We start from the raw sequence: 23,545 nt of genomic DNA, 5'->3' as shown, positions 1-23,545 counted from the left end.
AAGGATATTGGCTCGGTTTAGATAAGTAGGTTAATTAGAAAAGCCTTGGATCAGACCACACCAGTTGTAATTAACTGAACAACTAGATTTATTGGCCCAACACAAACTGCAATCGGTTAAATAAACTTAGAAAATAATTATTTCTAAACTAGCTGGCATAATAAGAAAGCACAATCGTATCTTACGAGCTGAAGAAAATCCTAAAATAAAAGGCAATTGCTGAGTCAGGAATCAACACTCTCTACCTTCCAGCCAAAAGCAGCTAATTGTGCTTTCTCAAGTCCACACTGCTAACTCCAAACTGAAGGGTATAGCTCTACAGTTTATAAGTTTTTGCCTGTGAAACGCACATAGAGGTCTGATCAGAGTATTATACTGGGGTGAAACAGAAGGCAAGCCTGGTTGTGACATGCACTCAGAATGGAAGACAGTAATAAAGTCTGGGGTTTGGGTGTAACAGATTTAAAGACCCTCAGCTTTCTACAGTTATTTTATATTATTAATTTGATTTATTTGTTGCATTAGTCACCTAATTAAAAAAAAAAGGGCTAAATGACTCAGAAACAATAAAAACAGTGTTAAAACACATAGCAACCAATACACTAACAAAACAACAACCTCAAGAACCACACCAGCACCACCAGATTAAAAATATCAACCGTAGGGTAACTTGTCACAATCCACCAAATGCCTGGAAAAAGTGTATTAACGTGGAACTGAAAATACATTAGTCAGTGCCAGATGGCTTACTAGGAAGAGCATTCCATAGCTTGGGGGGAGGGGGGCACAATTGAAAAAGCACTCTCCCATGTTACCACCATTTAGATGTCTCAAAAAAGGAGCACATGGAGAAGAGCCTCAGGTGATGAACATAGTGTGGATAGGTTCATGTTAGGAGAGGTGTTCCGTGCAGGATTTGGGCCCTGAGGCATACAAGGTCCTGTACATTAAAACCAGAATTCTGAATTTGGCTTAGAAATGTATAGGCAGCTAGAATACCACTGATGCTTCATTCTAGTTGGTAATTTGGCCAGAATGCAGCCTTCCACGTTCCAATACTCCATGACAGTGCCATTCTAGAAAGCACTTCCATAATAAATAAGAACGGCTTTGGGTACCTTGCTTCATATAGGATTGGAGACAAAAGCAGTGTTGCCAGTTCCACTATCTATTGCTTTATAATATGGGAGTGTGCATTACTTTTCCATCTCAGGAATGCCCTCGGCTCAAGTAAAATGAACCCCCCCACTCCAAACTCAGATATAAAGAGATTTAAAACTGAGTTTTAAAGTTTGATGTAATATATTAACAGAAATATCAAAAAGAGGTTATCATTAGACATACCTTTACCAGATCTTGTAAGTTGGCCTCTTCAGCAATTATCTGACATGACACATCTTTCTTCTAACATTTAAAGAAGACCCAGCAGTTGCTTATCATTAGTTGACTGATTTAGTTACAGGAAACTGCCTGAGCGGATTTGAGTCCATAAGCCAGTGACAATTCAGTTAGATTTCCCAATGTCTAATGCATCTCTTAAGGAGTCAGCAAACAGTTTTTGTTGATGGCTGTGGTGATGCTCACAATTAAATCTTTCACCCACCCAGCTTCTATCAATTATCTATAGGTCCATCTTCCATGGCCACACACAGTATATTTTATTACTTTCCATATATTCATTTTTGACAACCATTCATTTTTTAGTCCACCCCACCCCCTCCAGCCATCTTCAGACTCCCTTAAGCTTTCCCTCATATTTGAATATTCAGGAGGCACAGTGGCTAATAATAATAATAATAATAATAATAATAATAATAATAATAATAATTTATTATTTGTACCCCGCCCATCTAGCTGGCTTTCCCCAGCCACTCCTAAGTTAATCCTAAGTTCATCATATAAATAATACAATTATACTGAGAACCTGGCTCATTCAAACTAATAGTGAAGTAAACTTTACTGCGATCTCACAAGTGGGCAGGTATGTAGAGTAGGGATTTGACAAAGCGCACTTGATTGCATAGTCATACCCTGGAGAGGAATTGTTCAAAATGCACTTATGTTCTGTCTTATGCTGATAGACACGAGGATGCTCTGTTACTTGGTGATTAGTTGCTGGCACTCCTACAACCTCAACTTATGATTCCAGATATGCTCTTGTCATTTTACAATCCTTTCCCCTTTTTTCTAAACCCTCTCGCTTCATATTCCCCCCTGAACTGTATTTATAATGAAAATGTTATAACACATTTGGTGGTCAAGGAGTATTCACTGGTTTCAAGGAAATGCAAACCACATGCATATGATGAATCACTGGAGTTACCTTGGACTTATACCAGACAGAAGGAAAAACTGTGCTCTGTCCAGTCTAAGTCTGAGAAGCAGTTGGGTTCCTACTATGAACAAATTTACTTGTAATTTCCATTGAGCTTAAATACTTCTACATGAATAAAAGTGATAAATATTATTGGAACTGCGGCTTCTAAGACCGCCATACACCTGTGATTTGCACTCTATGGTTTGCTGTATGAGCCTGGTATCAGCATGAAGCATGGAGACAAATTTGTCCAACACAGAGACTGAATGCAAAGTAGAAATCAGTACACATGGAGCTGATTTGGTTGCAAGCATTTGCCATAAAGTCTATATAAAGTATTGTCTACCTCCTGGGATTCTACTCTCTCCCCACAACCTGTAGATTTAGATCAGATTTACTACTATCTGGAGTAAATTACATCAACTTTTGCGTATTATAAGAACCTCTTTACAAAGTTTTATTTGTGGCACAAGTAGAAAACACTGAATTATGTTTATAGGCTTAAGTGTATTTGTCAATTCAACAGGCTGCTTTTTCTTAGCAAATGATTTGGTATACCCTCTCCTTGAGGCTAAAAATTTGAAACCGTTACAGTGTAATCCTGTACGTATCTGCTCAGAATTCAAAGGGTCTTGTTGTGAGATATACACGTACAGAACTGCAGCATATATGCAATTCTGCACCTACAGAAATCTAGCATATACAGTTCCAGAACCAGTCATTGTGAATCTTAACTGCCTATACTGGGCACTCTGCTAAAGTTCAAAGATACCCAGCAAAACTATTGAGCTTATTTACAAACTTGGTTAGAATAACAGTTTGATGATATCATTTGGAGAGAAGGAGTCAACTGATTTGCAGTTCCAAGCCTCTCAGTTTTTCCGCCACCTGTACTTACAAGTGTTAATATGTCCCATTGAATGGAGACGCAATTTTTTCCGGATTTAAGAACAAGCCAAGCTAAATCCATTTGTTCAAGAACATTTGAGGGCAAGAGAAGTATTAGCAACAAATAAAACACAGCAACAAACCCTGCTTCCACATTTGCTCACATTAAAGTCTGACATTTATTTCAATGTACGTACTACTACCAATTCAGAAAAGTGCTTAGAAGTTGGTTTTTCTCCCCCTTTGGACTACTGTTGACCATGCATGCATATTTTCTGTAAGAAAGGAGCTTTTGCCTCACAAAGTCAGAGTTGTATCTTATGCCATCACACCTAATACAGTGGTACCTTGGGTTACAGACGCTTCAGGTTACAGACTCTGCTAACCCGGAAATAGTACCTCGGATTAAGAACTTTGCTTCAGGATGAGAACAGAAATCACGCACCAGTGGCGCGGCAGCAGCGGGAGGCTCCATTAGCTAAAGTGGTGTTTCGGATTAAGAACAGTTTCAGGTTAAGAACAGACCTCCGGAACGAGTTAAGTTCTTAACCCGAGGTACCACTGTATAACAATGTTGTTTAACCTAGTGTTTAATTCAAGATTGCTATAGCAAACAGGAGTAAAATACTAAACACAGAACTGAAGTCTTTTATTGACCTGCTACAATGAACAGTTTTAGCCATGAATCAAATATATGTATGCATCCTTTCCACTAAAAATTGTATCAACTGCAGGTCTGCACACAAATCCATACTATACCATCCTGCTTAGTCCTTAAGAGGTCTTGCAGATACGCTGCCACAATTAGCATTATTTGATTAGTATGTCTCCTCTCTCTTGCATACAAACAGGTAGATGCCTAAGAGAACATGAACATTCACTTCAATAAAGAAAGAGTCACAGAAAATATGTGGGTCTATAGTAATGGTGGACAAAATTGATATCCAACTTGATTAGAGCATAAGGTCTTATCTTGAACCTCTTTGAGGGGATGGGTAGGTTTGAAACTTTTTCAAGTAAGTAGCTAGGTGGGTCATCCATTGTCTGGAAGAAGTCAACAAAAAAGAAAGGGGGGAAACTAACACAATATGTGTTAAGGCCCACAAAGGACTTCTAGGGAATAAGAAAGTTAATGGGGTGTCTTCATGGTTTTACATTCTTCCTAAATTACATTCTTCCTACAACAGAAATTGGAAGATGCACACAGACTATCTACTGCTTGCACTGTGCTGAATGAACAGGTGGAACAATGGAGAACTGGAGAATGGAGAAGGGAACTGCTGTAACCCAGAATCACTTCCAACGTGCCACCACTCCCTAACTGAGTAGCTTAGCAGGGGAGGAAAGAAGAAAACTTCAGTCTGGAAGTGGTGACTGCTGACGACTACACTAAATATCTGTGCTTTTGCAAATGGTCCTAGAAATATTACATCAAATATTTGGAATGTGCCCTATACTATCATATAATCTCATATATGAAGATGAAGGAAAAGTTAAGTGCAAGCTTTCTCAAACAGTGACATATGTACGGCATTATGTCATGTGTCACTGATTTCAATGAAACTCAAGCTCCACTGAACCTGAGATAGTGCCCCTTACCTAGTACCCGTTACGTAAAATGACCAAACAATTCCAAGGCCTACAAAAATGGTTTTATTAACCATAACCTTTGATTCATAAGTTAATTTTTTATAGACATTTTATGGATGGATTCACATGACTAGTTTCTCCGCTCAGTCAGCTGTAGAGAGAGCTGTGTGGAACTCAAGTCTTCTTCAACGCACATTTTACTACTTGGGAGTGTCTGCATGATAGCTAGGAAGCCACTAATAAATAACTGAATGCCTTTATTAATCCATATTCCAAAAGGATCTCACCATGGAACAGAGTAAGAAAATCTATGTATAATCTGCAATTTTTAAAGTGACTTTTTCCCAGTTGGCTAAAGAAAACTGTATTTTTAAGAAATGAGTTTAAAGAACTTAGGTGGACAAGTGGAGCATGCATACATGGAACAAGGTCCTCTTTTGCAATGAAACTTTCCCCTTTCTCCACTCCACACATGCTCCCTAAGCCTGTTGTGGGGTTTCCCCCAAAGCACAAAATAAAGGGGTCCCAGGAGTTTGAAAGGGTGAGGTGCGAGGGGCACTGAATCTAATGGACCTTGTTCCATGCATGCAACAACCCAGTTGAATCCCACCCCTTATATCTGTGTCACTGAAATAACTTGAACAAATAACAAATAAAGGCACAAATAGTAGGGTTGCCGTATTTCAAAAAGTGAAAACCCGGACACAAAAGTTGTCGAGCTTTTTACAAGGGCCAAATACCGGCTGTGTCCGGAATATTCCGGACATATGACAACCCTGCAAATAGAAACACACAATGCTCAAGGTCTATTCAGGCATTCAAAAACATAGCTCATGAAGGGAGCTCAAGGAGATGAGTGTGCTGGCTCCACCCTTGTGCCAGTACAAGCAAGAATCCTCCTGTATTTATGGCAGCTCCCCACATGGTGCAGAACTGTAGAAAATCCAGAGTTGAACATCACATGGGGAGCCTTACACAAACAGAAGTGGGCTTCCCATTTCATATGGTCATCTTCCAACTCATAGAGAGTGTTAGAAGAAGAAGAAGAAGAGGAAGAGGAGGAGTTTGGACTTGATATCCCACCTTTCGCTCCCCTTAAGGAGTCTCAAAGCAGCTAACAATCTCCTTTCCCTTCCTCCCCCACAACAAACACTCTGTGAGCTGAGTGGGGCTGAGAGACTTCAGAGAAGTGTGACTAGCCCAAGATCACCCAGCAGCTGCATGTGGAGGAGCGGGGAAGTGAACCCGGTTCACCAGATTACGAGTCCACCGCTCTTAACCACTATACCGCACTGGCTCCCAGATAGGAGAGAGTGATGCACCTAGCACATACATTCCGACAGCTTCTCTCACATGATATATTTCCAGAATGCCTGAAGAGATTTAAGAATTTGAGATGACAAATGAAATCCCTGCTTACCTGAATATCCTGGGATATATGTGTTTTCAGTAATTCCTATAACTCGTGGCAGAATCAAAGGTGTGTCACCTCCCCACAACTATTACATTTCATCTTGGGGAGAGAGCCAGGAATCTCATGGAAACAACTGGCAAGAGGAATACAGAAGCTGATGACTACAATTTTAAGGAAATCCTCTAAGCACAGACGAACAGGACAAGCTAAAAGAAAAGAGAACCTGCATGCTAACTAGGAATGGCTGTGGCCCAAGAAAGGCTATGTGTGCAGCAAGTTCCCTTTTTTCTGATAGAACATATCCCCTCCCATTTAGTAGTACTGTGAAGTCCTTGTAACATTTACATGAGTGGGAGGTGAGGATCTTGGGTCAAAAATGGAAGAAAAATATTCTTATGCATGTGCGGAGTGTTTTGTGCATGCATAAATGGATTGTCTGGATTACAGCATCTATCAAACACATTATATGCCCAGATGGATACAACAGGTATACAACTTCAAATGCAGTGTTTTCAAAGTATTCTTTCATACTAGGCCCCTGCAGCATAGTCTGCTCTTTCACCTGCTATGTCAGATTTCCCCTCTTCAGTTTTATTGGAATAATCAGGCAGTGCCGTTAGAGTGTCATATTTAATGATACTTAATCTTTCCCTCTCCCTCAAAAGGAAAGAAATATGTTTATAGTTAAAACAGGCATAGGCTTTTGGTGTTTGTTTTTTTTAATACTAAGTTTAGCGTTTGAGTACACTTGACCATGCTAGTACATAAAACTGAGCAAATGATGCAACTTGGCACAAGTCATTAGCTTTCAGTTGCTTAGAAAAAGTATTTAATTCTTTTGTATTTTGAATGGGTGAGATCCTGTGAACTATGTACATATGAGATGCCCTACTCAGTTCTGGAAGACAGCAAAAGCACAGCTGTATTCAGGGATAACTAGATGAGTTTGTTAGTCTTTTTTGCTTACATGAACTTATAATGCTCCCTTATTTATATAAATGAAAATGTGTGTGTACCAACGCTAGCATCTGTGGTTAGGTGCATCTGTAAAGCCTATGTACATTGTTTAGAAATATTGTAGCTGTAGATCAATCAAAATTACTGTAAAAAGAGAGACAAGTCTCCTTCCTACTTGAACACTCAACAAACCTTTCAAAACATTATCTGATAATGTTCTAGGACCACTTTATGGCTAAGCTTGCATGCACCAAACCATCTGAGCATACCATGTCATGTCCAAAGATGAATAACTACAAGCTGACATCCACTTGCCTTCAGAACTATCAATTTAAAATAGATCATCTTCTTGGGTAACATTAGCATTCAGATCAATTTGGTTGGAGTGATGTCCCAATACAAATTATCCTGTGCTCCAACTATTGCACTGCCTTCTAGCTTCAACGTATCTAACTTGAACTGTTTATCTGTGGCTAACAAAGGTTTTATAAGCATTGTCAAGAATTTACAGCTTGTTTGTTGTTCTTTTGCAGAAACAGCAAGGGTTTAGAACTGTCTCATTTGTTTCTTGCACGCTATTGACCTCAAACCAACACTAAAATCAGGACTTACTTCCAAATGATGGATTTAGAATGGAGGCTTAAATCTGAGTTACTAACTTTTTTCAGATTGATAAAATCGCTGAATTTTTCTATTGTCTGATTAGTTAATCTCAATTGCGTATCTTTTTTAGTTTTAAAGGTTTTTACACTGTGATTTTCAACCTTCTGAAGATAAGTAGTTGCATTCCTTGTATAATGGTCTCTCCTTCCATACATACAATACTGTATCCTATCTAATAACCCACTCTGTTTTCTTAATGGTTAATTCTCCATTGCCTTGCACTTCTTAAAAACAGAGTATATATAAACTGCTGTTCTAAATAAGCTTGCTTATTTCAGAACTTTATTTCCATAGATTTAATTACTTAGCAGTAGTATCTGTTGCCGTCACCTGAAAATGATATCATGAAACTTAAGAAGAAGAATAAAAAATACTATCCGAAAATATTTTCAGCTTACAACTTAAAAGCTGCTTAAGGCAAAAGAGTGACATCTCTCCCACCTCTGTTTAATATAAAGAAGTATTTAGAAACATACGGTTTCCTCAAAACAAACAAGATTATAGGTGTATATTAGGTTCAGGATCAAATCTACTTGTCCCCATGGATTTGCTTACCGCCTAGTACAATGGCATATTGGCTTTTGCAATGTTGGCATTATTACATTAACACAGTTTGAGAAAACAACAGGGGAGGGCAGTATTTTACAACATTATCTTGCAAAGCTGTTCCTAAACAGAAAACTCCATTAAAAAGTGCTCCTTATCTAGAAGTGTTCCCCAAGGTCCTCTATAGTGACCATCTATTGGCATAATATTTACATATTCTTACTGGCATTAATATAAACAGCTTGGTCCTACTGTCTGTCTGTCTCAAAACACCTCTAAATGCACTGGTCGACCAATTTAGGATTTACATTAAACAGAGCACAACGAAAGCCATCTATCTATCTATATCTATATCTATATCTATATCTATATCTATATCTATATCTATATCTATATCTATATATCCCCTTCATTATTTGACAAGAAACTGCCAGTTCAAAGTTGTTCAGTGATGAGTGTTGGAGACATGAACCTACCTGGCCATGCTACTAAAGGTTAACACCAATACATAAGCAAGAAGTAGGGTTGCACTGCTTAGACCAGAGTGGTCCAAGTTTTCATTTCAAGCGGGCTGCACGAGTACTTTGACACAGAACCCACCAGCTGCACAATGCCTTGTAACATGGGGAGGGGGCGAGTGAGGGCAACATTGGACACACACACCCCAGCCCTTTCACCTCCTTCCCAAAGCAAGGTGCTAGGCTTGGGGAAGGAGTGCAAGGCTCCTTGCAGGGGCCTAGAGCGCTTCTGCCTCCTTCCCCAAGCTAGGAAAATGATAACTAGGCTTTAAGGAGTCCACATACCTCTTTCCCCAAGCCTAGTGCCTTGCTCACCTGGCTTTGGGCAGGCAGCACAAGGGCTGGGAGGGGGTTGTCAAATGTTGCCGAGGGCTGCCCCAAAAAAGGGGCCACGTGTTGGACCACCCTGCCTTAGACCCTCCTCTGGGTGTTTCTGTGTCCAAGTGACTGAAGTGAGTAGTAGCTTTCTCCTAAACAAGCTTCTATACAATCTGGAACCTAAGCAATTGGGATTCCAGATCACATGGCAGTCTGTAGACACCAAAGTATCTCACTCCAGATGTTCAGCCTATTACACATACACCAGTGGGAGGGGCTACTCAGTACAACCCGACTCTCTGCTTGTGCGTTGGTGTTAACCATAAGTTGAATGCCTAAAAAGGGGCTTGGATTTGTGAGCAGATCTATGAGTTTCTAAATTAAAAGGCAGCTCCTCTTGCAGCTTTACTTTTTATCACTAAGTTTCCCCAGCCTTGTAAGTTATAAAGCTTTGGACCACAACAATTAAACAGTTTTTCATATTGATACAGTTCCTATCAAACTTCCAGTACGATGGAGACTGACATCGTGCGACTTCTAAACTCCATTGTCTGCCGACAGAAACACTGCTTACCTACACTGGGCAGAATTTGCCTTATTTTTGAGTAAATGTTCACAGGACTGGGCTGTCACACAATAACATTTTAAGTCACACTGTGGCATAGCTCCCAAGAAGCTCATGGAAAGAAGGTTCCCATCTCTTCCTGCCACCCAGCACTCTCTTCTTCCTGCATTGTTCTGGAAGCCCCCCCCCTTACAAAGAGACATTTTAGGGGACTGGAGGGTGAAGGAGGGGTCAGATGAACTTCCTTAAGTTAACATATTTTGGAATCCACATCTGTGAACCTGAAAAAATTAAGAATAAACCCAATGAAAGGGCAAGTGCTGTTTTTGGCCTCAGGAAATACAATACACAAAATATAAAAATAGTATTTCTCATTTATATGCCACATTTCAAACGTTCAAAGTGCTTAACTTAAATCATTTCAGTCCTGCATGATAGATCCGTATTATCTCCATACTGTAAATGCAGGGCTGAGGCTGAGAGAATATTGTTTCTCCAAGGCTACCAGGAGTTTGAGGTGAGATTTCAAACAAGGACTTCCCCGCTCCCATGCTTAACTACCCCATCAGCTCTCTCTATCAGACTAATGCTACAATCCTGGGAGGAGTCTCACTGAACTCATGGGACTGTGCTGCAAAATTATGTTGGAGTTATGACTTTTCAAGGTTTGAAGTCACACAGAAGTAAATCCAATTGAGGATCACTTTACTGATTTTGTATCTCACTGGAAATGATGAAATACACTTTGGCTGCAATCCTAAACACACTTGTTTGAAGTAAAAGCATTGAAATTAATGGGACTTTCAAGTAAATGTTTCAGCCGATTTCCTCCCCAGCGTTATTGTCTACTATGGTGTCAGTTGACTTGTGAGATACTATATTCTCACAAAACCATGTATTTTCTTGAATAAAAGACTGCTGAATCTTACCAGTGTTTTCAGTAGCACATTACAGGTGTTGTGCAGCTAGAACTATTTCTGGAAGAGTCCCAACAGTGTAGCATTTGCAGTGCTCTAGGCCAGTTTTTAATGCAAAATTTATATGCCACTAGCAAAGTATTAATGGATATAATGGGTATAAGAGAGGCAGTGTTGGTGGTTTTTAATTCATCAGTTCTTAAGAATGATCAGTCTCCTCTTGTTCCACATTTATCCAGTTATTAGAGTCCAAACTTTAACCAAAAGAATGCATTGATATGGCAATGTCCACTTTGTGCCCTCAGCAACTGGAGTAACACACCACATGCACACCTTTCTGTAACTATATGCTAATTAAATTGGAGCTGCTACCTGTGGCTCTGCATGCGTAATCAGAGACTCTTCCTACTTCATCCAGAGAAATATATAAAAACTGGAGAAAAGTCAAAAGTGGCATAGTAGAAGCTGTTGAATATGGAAGGCCTGAGTCAAAATCCTTAAAGATGGGATCATGCTAGGTCATACTCAAAGTAGACCTGCTGAAATCAATGGACCTGAAAGAGTCATGACCTAATCAAACGAAGTAACTGGACTTATTAGTCCATTAATTTCAAAGGGTCTCCTCCAAGTATGATTTAGGCAGATCCCACATTGAGTTATGCTGCACAGGTAAGCCTGGCCAAGTCACCATCTTCCTCATGGGGCTAAGGGAACAAAACGAGATCATCTCAAATATGTTGCCCTGAGCTTATAAAGGGAAAAGGCAGGTAACAAATGTGATCAATTCATACTTTTATCACTTTGTGAATACAGAAGGGAGGCTAGAACACATTATGGGATGATGGCAATGCATCCAAGTGAGGTAACTGTACCAGGTGTTATGCACCAGATACCTGAAAGATGCTGAAGGGTAAGAATACGTTCCCTGGCTCCTTGTCCCTGTGTGGCGCAATCCTTAGGATGCGTAATCAAAAGTTCTGCTGGGTGCAACGTGGCTTGCTCCCTAGCGAGTTACTTTAGGGATGGTGGCTTAAAAGGTACGCAGGAAGGCTAGGCTGTGGGGGTGGGGAGAAGAGAACCAGACTTGTTCAGACATGCTCTCTCAACCCAAGAGGAAAAGGAGTAGTATCAAAGGGTAAATACACATCGCCCCTTATCACAGCCGACCCCTTCCTATGGGATCCGTGCGGCAGGTCCCTAAAGCTACTCGCCTGCATTTGTTCTGCCAAGTAGCGAGGATAACCTCGCGCGCCTGGTTTCCTTCGCCACCTGGACGGGCACCTGACTCAGGCGCGCAGCTGCAGGCGGACTATGACTTGAGGAACCGAATATCTCCATAGACCCAGCAATGTTGGTAGAAAGGAATAGGCCGAAGGAGAGTGTGGGACGCTCACGGGGGGGGGGGAGCACTGGGTTCCCCCAAAAGTTGGGAGCAGAAGCTCTCTCGCCTCCTTCCCCCCAGAGGGGCTTGTGGAGTAGGAAAGAGAAAAGTTTTTGGGGGGGACCGGGGAGAGAGATAGAAAGTTAACGTGTGGTTCAGCCCTCAGAGCCCGCCCCCCCCCGGGACGGAGCAGCTACCCCTCGCCGCCGCCGCCACCTGTGTGCTCAATCCCAGCCTCCTTTCACCTCTCCTTCTCTCGCCTCCATGGAAGACGTACCTGGCCCGCTTTCCTCGCGCGCGGCGCCTCTCCGGCCGGCGCCCCCTCTGCCCTTGCCTCTCCGCTTCTTCGCGGGACCCTCGAGCGGCGGCGAGGCGGAGGCGGCCCCGCGCTCCTTCCCCGCTGCCCGGCGGCGCGACTCGCTCATGTCCAGCGCTGCTGCCGCTGCGCCTTCGCAACCTTCGCTGGTCTCTGGCAACGGCGCGCGGACGGAGCGAGGGATCCTCCAGTCGAGAGCGGCGGGGCAAAGGGAGAAGTTTCCTCGCTCTCTCTCTCGGCTCTTCTCCGCTTTCGCTTCGGGGCTGGCTGAGCCCCCCGCGCTTTCCTCCGCTCCTCTTTGCGCACCCGCAGCTGCCTCGGCGGCTCTCACTCCGCTGCCCTGGCTCCCATCCCTCGGACTGCTGTGAGAGAGGAAACTCGGCGCAAGGAGTTCTCGCTTGGTTTCAAACTCTGCCCCCCCCCTCCGCGTTTTGGGTTTGCCTTTTTTCTTTTTGGAGGGGGAGCGAGGGAGGGAAAAGGAGGAAGGAAAAGTTGCGTGGGGGGGATTCCTTTCTGCCCGCCCCAGGCACCCACACGCACGCAAGCAAGCACCGCTTGCCGGGGACAGGAGGAGCCTCGTCCAGCCCCTGGGGGCAAGGAGGGTGTGGGAATGTGGGCGGGCGGGCGGGCGGGGAGGGGCGGCAGCGGCGGGCCGCTCTTCCCGAGGCAGGCAGAGCCCGGCAGAGGTCGCCTCAGCTGCGCCTGGAAAGCGACGCCGGGCAGGGCTTGATGTGAAACGCGCTCCGGCTGGTGCCGAGGGAAACACCTTGTGGTTTCAGTTGCAGCTGGATAAGGCAGTTCTTAAAACAGTGATGGGGGGGGGGCGCTGCTTCTTCGCCAGGTCTCTTCTTCTCTTCCTTCCCCCCACAAAAAGCACTCTGAAGTAAACAAAAAACTAGTACAACCTAACAGGACACGGGCCTAGTTCTCCCCCCCCCCATACTAGACCCGTGTATTGGCTGTCCCGTCAGAATGCAGGGGTCTCAGTGACATCATCATCATCATCATCATCATCATAATTTATTATTTATACCCCCCCCATCTGGCTGGGTCCCCCCAGCCACTCGGGGCGGCTTCCAACAAAACACTAAAATGCAATAACCTATTAAACATTAAAAGCTTCCCTAAACAGGGCTGCCTTTAGATGTCTTCTAAAAGTTTGGTAGTTGTTCTTCTCTTTGACATCTGGTGGGAGGGCGTTCCACAGGGTGGGCACCACTACCGAGAAGGCCCTCTGCCTGGTTCCCTGTAACTTGGCTTCTCGCAGCGAGGGAACCGCCAGAAGGCCCTCGGCGCTGGATCTCAGTGTCCGGGCAGAACGATGGAGGTGGAGACGCTCCTTCAGGTATACTGGACCGAGGCCATTTAGGGCTTTAAATGCTTCTTCATTTGAAATAAAATATTCCCACTGGGTATTGCTAGAGAAATTGAATCAAAGGCAGCCTTCAAATCAATGAAGGCTGCATATAAGACCCCACGGGTTTTCTTGGCGTATTTGTCAATAAGATGTGCTAAGACAAAACAGTGATCTATGGTAGATCTGCCTTGCCTAAATCCAGCTTGCTCCTCTGCCAAGATGGCCTCAGCGTCTATCCAACTAGTTAATTTGATATAGAGGTGTTTTGCATATAATTTGCTAGGTATAGCTAAAAGACTAATAGGTTGGTAACTCGCTGGGTCCAATGTGGGGCCCTTTTTATAAATTGGGATGATTATCTGCTCGGTCCACCCTTTGGGAAATAGGCCTGTTGAATCAATGTGGAAGAGTATTGTCGCCAGCAGGGGGGCCCACCATCCAATGTTGGTCTTAAGAAGTTCTGCTGGAATATAATCTATGCCAAGGGCCTTGTTGTTCTTTAGCTGGTATTGCTAGAGAGATGGGTGTGAGGGTGGCCACTGTCACTTAGCTTTCTATGCCCTTCGTCCACTCCCAATAAAATATTTGAGGGGGCTGCCCCTCTCCATAAGTTGACAGGCACTGCCATTCAAATGGTGTGCGCACACCACATCGTGCAATTCATTATGTTGTTGTTGTTGTTTAGTCGTTTAGTCGTGTCTGACTCTTCCTGACCCCATGGACCACAGCACGCCAGGCACTCCTGTCTTCCACTGCCTCCCACAGTTTGGTCAAACTCATGCTGGTAGCTTCGAGAACACTGTCCAACCATCTCGTCCTCTGTCGTCCCCTTCTCCTTGTGCCCTCCATCTTTCCCAACATCAGGGTCTTTTCCAGGGAGTCTTCTCTTCTCATGAGGTGGCCAAAGTATTGGAGTCTCAGCTTCAGGACCTGTCCTTCCAGTGAGCACTCAGGGCTGATTTCCTTAAGAGTGGATACGTTTGATCTTCTTGCAGTCCATGGGACTCTCAAGAGTCTCCTCCAGCACCATAATTCAAAAGCATCAATTCTTTGGCGATCAGCCTTCTTTATGGTATGTAGGGCGGGACTTAACGGCTCTCCCTCCCTCCCAATAGTTTATTTAAGTTGGCACTACTGCCCGGCACATATGTTTCCCCAGGGGTAAGTGGGAAAGTGTTGGTATAATAGCGGAGCTGGAAAGGGTCTGAACACCCTCTGCTTGCACAGTAGGGCTGTCCAGTTCTCTTCTTTGCCCTTGACCAAAATTTAAAGACAGAGAAGGGTTGTTTCATCTAGTCTGGGTCTTTTATGGGAAATCTTAGAGGCCTAACTGGATCAGGCCAGAAGAGCTGCACCTACTATTGCCTTTTGGCTAAGGCAGCAATTCACATGATTTTATTTAGAACAAGCCTCAATCAGTAAACAGAATCAGAGTAACAATATTACACTTCCCAGTGTAAACTGGATATTTTTGTGAGCTGTGGATCAGATAATGCTTTTGTTTCAAAGTTCACCTTCTTAACCACAAGCTCTCTAGGGTGGACTACTATATCGTGCAAGGTTCCCTATGTGAGGATTGCTATGTGAGGATAGCAATACTGAGCAATAGGGCACATTGTAGTACTTAGAAAAACTTATTCATATGCTTGTGTTGCTCTAAACACAGCATCATCTTCTCTCTTCCTTTATCTTTCCTCAGCATGGAAATTTCCATGCATTTAGTAGAATTTCTTTTCCCCACCCTAACACACACTCTCTTGCATAAAATTGTGCCAATTTTGTGGGTGTTACAGGGGAGCAAGGGAGCTTTAGAACCTGTGGATCATTATTTATTTATTACTTTATTAAGTCATGCTTAATACAGTCTCCAGAATGCACCATTTTGTGACATCATGGATCTCAGCTGAGGTTTCTTTAGGCATACTGGGGTGGGTGGGGGCAAAAGTGTTGTCCCCCACCTCCCGTGGATTTCATCCTGAACCAAAACAGGGATACTTATGGTACTTCCTGTCTCTAGAATTTCAGCTTAAAAGTGCAATCCTATTGATGATGCATGTGGGTGTACACCTTTATTGATGACAGAATTGCTCCAACAAGTATAACTGTTTCATACGTTTTGATATTCTCACAGTAACCTACCTATGCAACACTGCAAGGTGTTTAATAAGTCCTTTCCACAGCTCCTGTTCCATTTTGAATTCCTAACCACAGAAAGCTAGCTTTACTCTGTAAACACATCAATTTCAGCACACATTATTGGGGATTGAGGAGGAGGGAACTGTCCCCTACAGCAAGGTTATCTCTGTCTTTTTCTATTGTATTAGGGTGCTATATCACTTGCTGTGTCTAACACAGGCTTCCTCAACCTTGGCCCTCCAGATGTTTTGAGACTACAGTTCCCATCATCCCTGACCACTGGTCCTGCTAGCTAGGGATTATGGGAGTTGTAGGCCAAAAACATCTGGAGGGCTGAGGCTGAGGAAGCCTGGTCCAACATGAATAAAGCACGGGAAAATACCATACTCTGAAAAGATTCTGAGCCTCATTCATAGAACCATCCTATTGATTAAAGTTATTTATAAAACTGTCCTATACAGAGCTGTTTCATGGATCAATCTATCCCAGCACAGTGGTACCTCGTGGTAAGAACTTAATTCATTCTGGAGGTCCGTTCTTAACCTGAAACTGTTCTTAACCTGAAGCACCACTTTAGGTAATGGGGCTTCCCACTGCCGCCGCTGCGCGATTTCTGTTCTCATCCTGAAGCAAAGTTCTTAACCCGAGGCACTATTTCTGGGTTAGTGGAGTCTGTAACCTGAAGCGTCTGTAACCTGAAGTGTATGTAACCCGAGGTACCACTGTAATTTAATTTAATGTATTTATTAAATTTGCATAGCTGCCCATTATTGCTATTCTCTAGCTGGCTTTAAAAAGCCCACAACCATACTATTTACAACTACAAAATTAAACACTTAAAAACAACTACAATCAATTAAAAATATTAGCACAAAACTTAGGTGAGATAGAATAAAAGTAGTAGTACCAACTACTACCTAAGGCTATGCTGCATGCAAACTAGATGTGAGTCAGGATATTTCTGATCAGGAAATTAGGATTTGTTTGTTATAAAAGCTGATCGGCTGGTTGAGTTCTGGTGTGTGTGAACTGGCTTGAGGCTGTAGTGCTGGGGGTGGGTTAATATTTTCTTCCCATGCTGTTTTCCTGATTAGCCCCCATCGCCTGAAGCCCCGCAGGCTAGCAGAAACTATATAGGATCTACACAGGTAGATCCTGATCATGCATCCCACAAATTGGGTTAGATCCAGAGCTCTGTATAAGAAAGACATTTGTTTAGTTCACATGTAAATATTTGCAGGGCCGCACTCCAAGGTCTCAAAAAAGCAAGTTCTCCCATGTTAGCATGAGCTGTTTCTGTTAGGTGCAACAGATTTAATCTTGCTACACATCCTATGAACCAGGCTATATGTTGGTAGTTGAAAGAGATTCTGTACCCCACTTGTTTGTATTGTGTTAGTGTATTATCCGATTGAAGTACAGTTTTTGTGAACATTAGCAATTACAGAAGAATCATGTGGAAAGCGAGCAATACCATTCTTAGGCGGACATGCAAAATACCTACTCATCTGGTGCCACAATCACAGGTTTACAAGTATTTCAGTTTTTGCCTAGAGTTTATTTACTTATTTACTCAATTCATTAGCCACCATGCATTCATTAAGATCCCAGGGCAGCAGTCAGAAAATTAACAATAAATACAATAACCACATAACCAGTAATAAAAATTAAAATGGCAGCTCATAAAACAAATGCAACAATGCACAAGACTCATGAGTAACGTCAAGGATTTGAGCAGAGATCTGTCTCAAGGCTTCATTGAAAACTATCTAATGAGGAAGCCAATCACACCTCCTTTCATAACCAGGGTGCCACCATCAAGAAGGCCCTGCAATACATTATAAACACACAAATGCATGCACACTACTCTTCATTCATCAACAGGACCACTAGCAGGACTCTCTCAGCATATCTTCAGGCTTGATGTGGCAAGGAGGGTCACTCCTTCAAGTATTTGGGCCCCAAGTCATTTGATTTGGGTCTGAGAGCATATTGGCAGCCAGTAGCTGAAAAGACTACAACTATGGCAGTTTACACACTTTTAGCAGTAATCTGACATCACTGTTGTCTCTTTTCAAGTTTTGTTTCATCTCCTAGTTAGGTAAATAAACAGTGAAAAGAAAGCCATAGCACCCTTTAGAAAGGGAAGGTGGCGGACTGGCTTCTAAGAGAATAAAATATTGATATCAATACAAGTTATTTGACACCTTAATCTGATTAACTTCAAGTGATTTCAGAAAAGAAGTGACCAGTATTGCATGCATATTGTATGTTCCTTGTTGTCATAGGAACAGTAATGATGTCAGCATCTTCAGATTTCTAAGATAATTCCTGAACGAGGAGTGATGCATGCTTTAACATGGAACTTCATTTGCATTTACAAAGAAGTGTTGTTTTTTTAATCAAGATGTGTAAGAAGCTAGAGTGACTTTATCTTTTAGTACTTGGACTCGTGTTTCTCGTACTTTTCACACATAGGGCACGTAGAGTGTGTGTGTTTTAAGATTAATAGATGAACTGGATTCTAGTTCATGGAAGTTAATGCCATACAAATTTGTTGATCTTTAAGGTGACACAGGGCTCAGTTGTTTTTGTTGTAGCAGACTAACCCAGTTACCTATCTAGAAGGAAATATACTGTATTTTTCCATGTATAAGACGCCCCCATGTATAATACGATCCCTATTTTTTTTTAACCCAAAATTAAGAAATTAAGTTGTTTAGCTTTTTGGGGTGGAGAGGGGTGGAGGAGGTCACTTCCGCCAATCGCTCACCTGCCTGCCCGCCACTGCCAATCGCTTGCCACAGCCACTGCGGATCGTACACCTTGCCGCAGCCGCCAATTGTCTGCCCGCTCACTGCCACCAAAAGCTCACCTGCCTACTTGCCGCAGCCACCAATCGCCTGCCCAACTGCTACAGTCACAGCCAATCATCAGCAGGCCTTGCCGCAGCCACCAATCACCCGCCCAATCGCTGCTGCCAATCTCCTGCTTGCTGCTGCCATTAATTGCACGTCCCCCTTCGGCATTCACTACCCATGTATAAGACGACACCCAATTTTTGCCCCCTCCTTTTTTAGCAAAAAGCATAGTCTTATAGACAGAAAAATACAGTATATGTATACTCTTTTGACTAGCCCACAAAGCAATAGCCAGACATCCGCTTTGCCAGATACATAGATTAGTTATGCATCACTGTATCCTGCTCTCTCTTCTACCCAGTTATTTAGAATTCAAAGATAAGACTGTGCTTTCTTGGTAAAGATGATGCTTCTGGGATTTCCGTGTACCTGTCAGTCATTGCATGGTTCATCCTTACTGTCTCACACAGAATGATGTCAGATCCCTATTTTGGCAGAGAGAAGGGAGTATCAATGCTCATTTAATCTGTTGTTCTCCACATTCAGAGTGTACCAAATGGTGTATACACCCAACATAGTTTATTTTTTCAAGGCATGCCCCTTTCATACTCGTAGGACATCAGTGTGTCCTGACTCACAGTCTGATAATCACTCATTTCGGTAATGTGACCTATAACATTTGGGTAATGTAAACAAGTTGTGCGAACTTGCTATTAGCAGAAGAGCGGTCTAAAATAAGTTAGCAGAGCAGCTTTTATTTTGAACCTATAATAATGGTATTCCATTTCTGATCCTACATATAATACATGATTTCTTAAATTTAATAATGTTCCTACTCCTGAACATTTTTGAAGATAATGTGCCTTATGTTGGACTAAATATACATAGGATTGCACTGTCAGATAATCAGGATGCTATGAGGCAACATGATATAGGTAAAGGACCCCTGGATGATTAAGTCCAGTCAAAGGAGACTATGGGGTTGCGGCACTCATCTTGCTTTCAGGTTGAGGGAGCCGGCATTTGTCCACAGACAGCTTTCTGGGTCATGTGGCCAGCATGACTAAAACGCTTCTGGCTCAATGGGACACCGTGATGGAAACCAGAGCACATGGAAACTCTGTTTACCTTCCTGCCGCAGCTGTACCTTTTTATCTACTTGCACTGGAGTGCTTTTGAACTGCTAGGTTGGCAGGAGCTGGGACAGAGCAACAGGCGCTCACCCCATCGCAGGGATTCGAACTGCCAACCTTCTGATAGGCAAGCCCAAGAGGCTCAGTGGTTTAGACATTTGAGATAATTCTGAGCTACCTTCCAGATAAGATCCTGGTTTGTAGTGCAACAGAAGTTTCCTGATTTTGACATAACAGGAAAGTGGTGCTGTAGACTGAATTGGGGCAGAAAAAGTGGTCATTTTTCTACAATCTGGCAACTGCAGACTACCATTTGTTTTTAAAAGACTAACAAAATATTCAACCTAGTTGCAAGTTTGATAACGTGGTCTCATGGGGGGAAAAAGGATAATCAGAGTTACATTAGATGCCATTGCATTTTTCAAGTAAAGAAGGTTAAAACCCTCAAATTAGCTTCGCTGACATTTTACCTTTATATTAATCATCAGTTGTTGAACACCAAAGAAACTTTACTACCTTTAATTAGCAGTACTGTATCTCACTATGGTAACCAATAGCGGAAATATTATTATTTACAGCATGGTGAGAAAAAAGAAAGCAGTTGCAAAAATTGAATCCATCAAATTGGAAGCTATCCTGTGAATTCAATTCATATGTTAGTATCTCACACAACAAGGAACAGGGGATATGACTACAGAATGCTTTAAAAGAGAAATTATGACATAAGACTCAGTTCTGCAATCTTCAATGCTTTCATGTTGTGTTTGAATTCCGGGTGCATAATACTGTGACATCATTTCCTGAGCTATCAAAATGCAGAATCATCTAAAGAGCAGAAAACAAATTGGAGCTTAAGTAATATTTGCAGAGTGGGGGCACTGGGAAAGGGGATTTATATTATGAGATGTAATATCTCTCTATTTCCTTAAGAGGTCAGTGCTCAGTAAGCAGCAGATAGTTTGGCTGAATGTGTGCCTTTATAAATATAATTCTAAAACAGATGTGAGAATTTTCATAGTTAAATTTTTCCACAAGTTTGATTTTTTTCCTCTACACAGCAGGGTTAAAAGAGATTGTTTCTTTTCGAAACAATCAGAAATGCTCAGGTTCACTGCTGTTTAAAATGATGAAAATGCCCATCATTAGCATGACACAGAAGTGTATGTTTCAAGGATCATTTGAGTGTTAAGATTTCCTTCGTGAACTACCCTGACAAAGACACATTGCATTGCCCAAAATGATTGCCATCACAGAGCCAACCAACAATTGAAGGGCTGGTTTTGTTCCCTACTTTCACCCCTACAGGTGAATGGAAATCATTCATTCATATGGGATATTGTACAGTAAAAGTGTGCAGTTGGCAATACCATTGGGGCAAAGACTAAACCTGTTCACTGCCTCTGCTGTCTCCAGCTACTGAGATACATTCTGCATTCTGTTTGTTGGTAATGCTAGAATGAGGGAACGTTAGGTACTGATTTTTATGTATCTTTAGATAATAATTTATGAATTAAATCACATTACCAGCCAGTTCAAATAAAGTGAAATATATCTTTGGTCATTCAAAAAATGTGCTTGATCATGGAAAGGGGTGATACATTTGTATCTGGTTGTTGTATTATTAAGCCAAGGCACATGCAATTGTGTGGTCCAATGTACTTCTGTCTCTTTAGAACCGCAAAGCCCCATTGAATTCAATGGGATATACTTCCAACTGAACATACACAGATCTCAGCCTCTCCAGAACTTTGATGGAAGACTTCTTCAGTTAATGGGGTGGTATCTAATGTCCCAAGACTTGCAGTAGTAGAATGGAACTTTTCCCTCCTCTCCTTTCCCCTGCAGCCCCACCCCCTGGGCACCCTTGAAATCAGCTCCCGGGAGTTGGGGGGTCATCCCGAGAAGATGGGGGAACAAGAGGAAATAGAAATGTTGTTGCACCAGTGGAACTTCACTGATATTGCTTTAGATATTGCCAATATTTTTAGCACTGGACAATTAGCAATTTGTAAATGCCAAAACACTGTGGTGTGGATTTTTCTTATTGCAATCACCATTTTGCAGAAGAGTATTCACTTACATACACAGCTGCTTGTTCACACTACACATGGCTGATAACAGAAGTCATGAGTTTTGGGTTATGTAACTATCTCCACAAGTAAGAGGGAGCATGTAGTTAGGACGATGTTGATTATATTTTTCATCCTTCATCGTTGTTGGTCAGTTCTTCTGAGTTCATATTCCAATTCAGTATTTTTTCCATGTACTGATTTTGTAAATCCTTATATCATACTGATCATAATGCACTCTCTCCATGTGCATAATAGGTATGCATATACGTATGTTTTATTCTGCTTGGGTATCACATCCAAAACTGTATGACTTGTTCTTTATAGATGAAAATAAATTATTGCCATGTTTGCCTCTAATTTTTTGGCATCTAGATTGAAGTCCAGGATGATTTTATTCTGCCTTTCCATCAGGTTATCATGTATCTCTCTATGTTGGGATTGTAAGCCAACATGGACATAGCTAATATGAAAAGAATCAAATTTACCAAATTTATTTTGCTTTACAATCCCAACCTGGTACAAAAGGATGGTGGGGTGGGGAACACTCATGTTCATATCCACTTGATGTGGTGTATCTGTCAAGGATTGATTGATGAGAAGTTGAGGGTCTGGCCAGAAGACAACAGTATTTCTGTATCTAAGCTCCATGTTTTTCCAGCAATTAAACAATTCCAAGCTTAATAAAAATCTTTTGCACCTACTCAGCTGAATCAGTCTAAAAGTGGCTTTTATTCTATTGACATTTATAAAGTTCCAGATTATATAAAACATCTAAACACTGGTCCAAGGGAACATTGGGAGGGGGGGTCAGGCTTTTAAACTAGTGACTCGGCAGCAGTAATACTTGTGGCAGCGACTGACGTTTTGTTAGCGTATTTTCTGCGGTGGTGGCAGACTTTTGAGCTGTTTGTATATCTGCTTTTGTATACACAAAGTGATGTGAAAGATCTAACATCATCTGATTTATCACCAATTTTATGGACCTGATCTGCTAAAGTTCAGGAAAATGTCATCATGTGGGCAGAAAAGTTTTAATATTTATTATTTCTGAGCTCTCAAGGTCTTAAAACCAGTAACCGCTAGTTATGTTAACAAGCCGGAAATGGCTACATCCCAGCAAGACACTTCATAAGAATTTCTGATCATGGAAGGGATTTATGGGGAACAATTTTCTGTGTTTTAAAGAGAGCGCTTGCCCCAGCATGTTATAGTTAAACAAAGCTATCCAAAACAGTTGGATAAGCGATTATCTGGATGCATGAGAGTGCTAACCTTACACATCGTATTGTGACATGGACCTATCGGGGATAATACAGTGCAGGACTTACGTTTCGGGGGCTGGTGTTATTGGACACACCTGCAAGGCCCATGGAGGATTACTACCAATACTTGGGAACCTAATGCTCCTTGCTATTGAAACCTTCTCATTTGCATTGTCCAAGTGAGCAAACAGTGGGAGGTGCTGCAAGCCAGACCCAGAGGAAGATGCAAGAGAAAGAGCAATGGCTGCAGTGATAAAGAGAAGAAAATAGGTGCTCTCAGGGAGGAGGGACACTGAAATGACCTTTCCTGTGGGCCCCTCAAAACCTGTAGTAG

The 23,545-nt window shown here is 42.2% G+C and overlaps 1 protein-coding gene across 18 annotated transcripts in view; it reads right to left on the bottom strand.

The window, feature by feature from the left end:
* NRG1 (neuregulin 1) overlaps nucleotides 1-23,545 on the bottom strand; it is a 503,801-nt gene that overhangs the window by 164,769 nt on the left and 315,487 nt on the right. For 4 of the 18 annotated variants that reach the window (XM_083593300.1, XM_083593321.1, XM_083593299.1 and 1 more), the window contains exon 1: nucleotides 12,352-12,936. The exons of the other annotated variants lie outside the window; for them this stretch is intronic. In XM_083593300.1, the coding sequence (XP_083449426.1) occupies nucleotides 12,352-12,499 (148 nt within the window). In that variant the 5' untranslated portion in view covers nucleotides 12,500-12,936. Of the gene's footprint in view, nucleotides 1-12,351; nucleotides 12,937-23,545 lie in introns of those variants that run through there. 18 annotated transcript variants of the gene reach the window in all.

The sequence above is a fragment of the Podarcis filfolensis genome (assembly GCF_964270895.1).
Source record: "Podarcis filfolensis genome assembly, chromosome: 17".
NCBI lineage: Eukaryota > Metazoa > Chordata > Lepidosauria > Squamata > Lacertidae > Podarcis > Podarcis filfolensis.
This window is presented reverse-complemented; position numbering and strand designations above follow the sequence as displayed.